This window comes from Perkinsus marinus (assembly GCF_000006405.1).
Source record: "Perkinsus marinus ATCC 50983 genomic scaffold scf_1104296952136, whole genome shotgun sequence".
Taxonomy (NCBI): domain Eukaryota; phylum Perkinsozoa; order Perkinsida; family Perkinsidae; genus Perkinsus; species Perkinsus marinus.
This window is the reverse complement of record NW_003208996.1, coordinates 195,776-202,177: the sequence shown is the minus strand read 5'-3', so window position 1 is coordinate 202,177 and position 6,402 is coordinate 195,776. Positions and strand designations below refer to the sequence as shown.

Here is a 6,402-nt window from a genome sequence, read left to right as displayed (position 1 = left end):
TAGTAACACCTTGAATGGCTTTCACACTCATCAACGCAGTCGATAGCACGCTGAGCAGATATGCGGTCTTCACCCGTCGTTATGAAGGTCTCAAGTCCTAACACACGTTCGAACAGGAACGCCAACCGCTAGTCCCACCAAGCACACAGCCTCGTCGAAACGCCTCACAGGACAAACGACTCGCACTAGTGTCGCCTCCTTCCCTCCACGCTTTCGCAATCAGAGCAGGTCCGCCGAGTACTGGATCCGCGCCAAAACGCGATACCATGCTTGCCTTGTGCGAGAATAGCTTCTGCCATATTCGACCTGATGAACGAATAACAGTACAGTGGAGTAATACTCGATGTGAATTATAACATATATGGTTCTACGACCAATAACAAAATGGTTGGCCGCGAAGTAAATTGTGAATGATATTTTTCACTAGTATTTCACATAGTTAGTAAAACTCCAGTAGAGGAACCTCTTGGTCATCGTACAGGCTTTCCCTGCTCCATCATCAACTTCTGTTTTCTCGGCAACTCTCGTCAAATCTCGAACCGTCCTAAGAATAAATCAACAATAAAAAAACAGTCCAATACTTACTCGACAGAACCAGGGAGCACATCTCGTAAGAGCTCTTCCACATCTTCACCAAGGACCACTCCACTGTCTTCATACGACCCAGGACGAGGAATCGCAGGGGACGGAGGAATTACTCCGAGATGATCACTTAATGCTTGGGGAAAATATCTCGCAACCGTTTCGAAACCGTGCATGGTATCTTCCATCGCACCCTCAATAATATCTTCCAGCCGTTTCACCATCACCAACAACACCATACCAAAACTTTTCCAAATCGCCCTCAGACATTCTTCCGAAGAGATCACTCCTGCCATGCTCAGCTTCGAGTACTCATAATATCCAATTGAGATTTTCTCCTTCAGATTCTCCAACGCCCACACTCGTCGCTCCCCCAGAAAGGCCGCATCAACAGCGCGAGCCTCAGCTTGGTGACAACTGGTCTGATCCGCGAGCTCCGAGAATCTAAACTCAACCGTGTAACCTCCATACCATCTTTTCAGGGCATTTCCAACGAAGAGAAGACCCTCCTCAGGTGCTCGGAAAAGCAACAAGCCATTCTGAGGGTCTTCGAATAGGCGCCGAGTGACTTCCACCAGACCCCCATGGATCACCAGAGCCCGACAAAGTAAGCCCTGTAGACCTCTTTTCTGCGCGCTACTCCTCCTTGTTAGGAAGCTCGATGCTGAGGGCAACCACGGACGAAAAACAAAGAGTGGCGAAGTGAACAAAGGCAGAGGAATGCTGTCATTCGACAAAGCGCACGAGAGCGGCAACAACACCATCGACAGGCAAGCAAACACCTCCCTGCCACGATGACGTTGCTTGGGGGCTCGGAAGGAATAGTAAGTGAGGGCCACGCCGAAGTAAAGACCCTTCACAACAGCGAAGACTTTCATCAGACCCAAGTCGGCGACCAATACCAAAACAGCAGTTTCTGGCAGTTCATCGGGATCACCCCACAATAGAAGTAACGCCGCTGTAACTGCTATCGAGAGCCCTAGGGGTAGTCCCCGCGCTCCACTGGTAGCCGCGGCGAAGTGACGTATACACAGCCAAGCCATTCCCCAGTCCGTGACTGTTGTATCAATGAGGAAGCAGGCCAGACCGGTCATCAAACTGAGGTGAGCGAGACCTTCAACTGACCATGGGAGGTGTCTTCTCAGTTGTAGGACAGAACATTCCACCAGACCAGAAATCAACACGATCCACCATTGAGTCGGACTGGAATCAGCAACTTGTCGGAGGCCCCACCCAAGGCCTATTCCAATACTGCACACTGTCAGCTGCCTCAGCACTGCTGTTGGGTTGCAATGAAATGATGGAGGGATCAGACCGAGTAGTACACCGATAGAGGCGTAGACCAGCAGATGAGCTTCAGAGACGACTACAGCCAACACTGCTACTATGGCCAGAGGCACTACTGGCACTGGGTTGGTCGTACCGCAGAAATAATACGCCGAAAATTCGACTATCCACAAACAAGCGTCCTCAAACTTCGGCAGGAGACCCGCCGCCCACAAACATGGACACGCCGCTATCACTATGTACAAAATAGAGGCAACTACTTCTTGCTGTGTTATGACGGCGATACAAGCAGCGAGCAGAAGAAGCAGGAGAGTCAGTGAGCGGGACAGTGAAGGGTCGCAGATGTTACGACTAACTACAGGGGCCAGCTCGACAGGAGCCACGCCAGTGATTGTCGAGAAGCCACCAGTAGTGGACACAGCAATAGCTGACAGAATGAAGTACGGCTGCCCTCGAGCCGATGCCCAGGCTAATAGACCGAAGTTGAGACCGATCAGTACTGGACGAACATAGGAGATTGAATTGGTTGAGTCAAACGTTAATCCAAATTTTATAGCGGTGGTAACGTTGTCGACTTCCTCAGTCACATAGTCGTTCCAAAATATTCGCTCACCAGAAATCGAACTCGCAACCTTTCGGTTGTTAACGATACCGCTAACCATCATGATAAATAGACTGAATAACACACCCCATACCGCCAGAACCCCACATAGCTGCCATTCGCCGACCTCCTTCACTACGAAATGAGCGATAAGCAGACCTGCTAAAGGTAGCAGGTACATCACCATCTGTATAGTCATAGCCAAGCACCACCAACGACCCGAGGGAGGCGCCTTCAACCCACCAAGCACTGTACTCCATAGGAAGCGGCGTAATACAAACACTCCACGACCGTCATCGAATAGGTGACCAGCATATACGTCAGTACTAGGCATCAAAAACCATGCGAAAAATAAACTGTTGAAGACTACAGCTGTAGATTGATAGGCTAATCGCCGTAGCCGATTCTTGGTAAGTGAAGACAGCGATCAGTCTTAGAAGATTCTTAGTCATGCCTCGTTGAGTCAACGAGTAAGACCTTTTACAATATCATCATCACGTCGCTTAGCACTCGACACGACAGGTGCGAGAAATCACCGACTACGCTTTCGGGTTCTAACTCGGGTAAAATCATGCAGTTTTTCACCGAAGAATCTTCATACTGCTAAACTGGATGGAATTATAATCAACAATTTACATTGTGAAACATACCCATCGTTTATAGAACCGAATCAGGCGTGAACCGTCCTGAGAAATCCTCTTGTTGGCCCTCTGGGGCGCACCCTGCTCACTTGCAAGTTCAAGTACTGTATATATCATTTCGATGAGAAATTTCAATAATTTTTGATCGACTGACCGAAGCTTTATTTTAAAGCAGAAGGATAGCAGGAAAAGTACAAGTCGAACATAAACGATGACCGAGTACTCCCATGCTGCGCCCTAGTCTAAGCGTTTTCGAGTCTTCTCGGCATCCCTTGCCCTCACTTCGGCCATTTCTGACATTGACCAGTACAAACGGATGGCAGCGGAATGCACTATTGAAGGTACTATAAGTACTACGAAATCAATAAGCGAAGAAATTCATAACATTTTTCAGCAGATGGTCGAGTAGTCGAGACTCGACCCCTGTAATAGTCGAAGCCTCCACTGTCGAGCTCTCTAGTGGACAAGTCTACCATCATCTGTGCTCTGTGTTGGGAAACATGTCCGGTTCCATCAACCAAACTCAGTATTTTCCTAAGCCGTGTGACAAAATGGGTCAAAAGAATAGATAATATATTAGGTTTACAACCATATGATACTGCATAGTATGCAGAGCAAACTACGGCGGTGGTCTTCAGCAGAGAATCCTCCGATGGAGCCCTTAGCTCGACGAATTTCGAAGTTTTTTATTTCGTGGCGCGCGACGAATCTTCCACTCCGCTGGTCGATTGTAGGTGACTTGTGGCATAGTTGCCCCACTTCAATCTTCGTTCCTAATGTGCATACGGGATTAATTCCACTAGAGTGCTTCTTGGAATGGCATAGCTGCCCCACCCTGACAATTCGACTTTCACTCCTCCTCCATGTACGGAGGTGATTCGATTAAGGTGTATCTTGGAATGGCATAGCTGCCCCACCCTGACAATTCGACTTCCACTCCTCCATGTACGGAGGTGATTCTATTAAGGTGTATCTTGGAGTGGCATAGCGGCCCCACCCTGACAATTCGACTTCCACTCCTCCATGTACGGAGGTGATTCTATTAAGGTGTATCTTGGAGTGGCATAGCGGCCCCACCCTGACAATTCGACTTCCACTCCTCCATGTACGGAGGTGATTCTATTAAGGTGTATCTTGGAATGGCATAGCTGCCCCATTTCAAGATAGAGGGCAATGCCATGTACCATGGAGAGGTTTAATGAGGTAATAATGTATCCACTCGATGGGATGGAAAAGTTCCGACGATGCCGATCATAACTCCGCCTGCTACTATCCATGCCTTCATTCATTCCCCTATGAATGGCATAGCTGCCCCACTTCAAGATAGAAGGCAATGCCATGTATTATGAGAGAAAATTCAAGAAGGCAACAATTCACACAAGTGGGGTGGAAAAGTTCCCGAAATGCCCAACATAATTCTGCCTCCTATTATTCATCCCTTCATCCATTCGCCTATGAATGGCATAGCTGCCCCACTTCCAGATAGAGGGGAACGCCATTGAATAAGGTAATAACTCATCCAGATTTTGGTATGGAAGAATCTCCCAAGATTCCGGACATAACTCCTCCTGCTCTTATCCATGCCTTCATTCATTCCCCTATGAATGGCATAGCTGCCCCACTTCAAGATAGAGGGCAATGTCCTTGGATAAGGTAATAATTCGTCTGAATTTTGGTATGGAAAAGTTTTTTTTTCGACGCCCAACATAACTCCATTTACTATTACTGTCAGTGCGGGAAATATGCACATAGTCAAGTAGACTATGCGTATATTTCCCCAGTGCGGGAAATATGCACATAGTCAAGTATACTATGCGTATATTTCCCCAGTGCGGGAAATATGCACATAGTCAAGTAGACTATGCGTATATTTCCCCAGTGCGGGAAATATGCACATAGTCGAGTAGACTATGCGTATATCAGTGCGGGAAATATGCACATAGTCAAGTAGACTATGCGTATATTTCCCCAGTGCGGGAAATATGCACATAGTCAAGTAGACTATGCGTATATTTTCCCCACTGCGGGAAATATGCACATAGTCAAGTAGACTATGCGTATATTTTCCCCACTGCGGGAAATATGCACATAGGAACCTATGCGTTGACCATAGGTATAATTATAATCATTTCTAAAAGTTTCAAGCATCCAGATAAAATAATGGAGTTTCACGACCCGTTTTACGTCAAGTGGCGTAAAACTCGGTGAAAAACGCGATATCCGCGGTATACTGTAGTAGTCGTGAAATATGTTTTTCACTAGTGTTTTTCATATCACCAGGGTGAAACTCCAATGTTAATTTATACTGCTGCTGAAAAATGGGCTTCCAAACTTCAAAATTGTAGAAGTCATTTCACTGATATTTTTCAAGACCTTCGGATGAATATAGCATTAGAAATTATAGCTTCTAAGCTACCATCAATTCATCGAAATGCCACTATCTCACACTCAAAGCATAGGAGGACTACCAGAGGTTTAACATACTCTGCAAAGCAAGTTGTTACTCATGTGAGCTCTTACTCGCTGTTGGGCTGAGTTCAGAGAGGAGTGGTATTAGTTATATTCTCAGGTGACTGAACAAATGGCGACTATGACTACCGCTCGATTCGTCACTAAAGTGATAATTAACTCGCCAAGTTTCATACCACATTTCCATCACTTCATGTCGTATACTAGGTCCTGCGTTGTATAATGCATCAATAATCCTCAGTTTTAACTTAGTTATGCAGTCGCCTGAAGCAGTCCAGCAGAACCCTTTAGCTCGAAGCCCTCTAGCGATCGATCAAGACTGTGCCGTAAGCTGGGTGGGGAATGCAATCTAGTGAGAGATAGCTCATAAGAAAGATCTTGGCGAGCATTTTTCAATGGCATTTTTGAATTCTAAATATATGTTACGTGCCATATTGGTTAGATTTATCACGTACTTTGCGACACCTAATTGTGAATACGTCGGCAGGACTAAAGATACCATTGAAGAATGCTCTCTAATGAGCCATCTCTTACTAGACAATAGCACATTTTATTTCGGGTATCCTGTATGTTATATATATATGTTATATCTGTGTCCTGTATGGTTTCCATTGACATTAACACACGCGCGTACGTGATGCTGTAATTTCTCTATCACAGTTCTCACTTCAGAATTAATACACCAATCGATAATAGTCAACGACATGTGTAGATAACAATATAAAAATTAACAAAAAATTATTCTGGGTTTTTGTACACTCCTCAGCTGAGGAGACTTTCGGTGTGGGAAAATATGCACATGGTCATCAACTACATATTAAA

The 6,402-nt window shown here is 45.9% G+C and overlaps 1 protein-coding gene across 1 annotated transcript in view; it reads right to left on the bottom strand.

The window, feature by feature from the left end:
* Pmar_PMAR024175 (pecanex domain protein, putative) overlaps window positions 1-268 on the bottom strand; it is a gene marked incomplete at both ends in the record, with an annotated part of 575 nt that extends 307 nt beyond the window's left edge. Inside the window, 2 exons of the mRNA XM_002777289.1 lie at window positions 1-97; window positions 139-268. The exon at window positions 1-97 is cut by the window's left edge and continues 4 nt beyond it. Of these exons, the coding sequence (XP_002777335.1) occupies window positions 1-97; window positions 139-268 (227 nt within the window). The remainder of the gene's footprint in view (window positions 98-138) is intronic.
* Window positions 269-6,402: the final 6,134 nt, after the last annotated feature.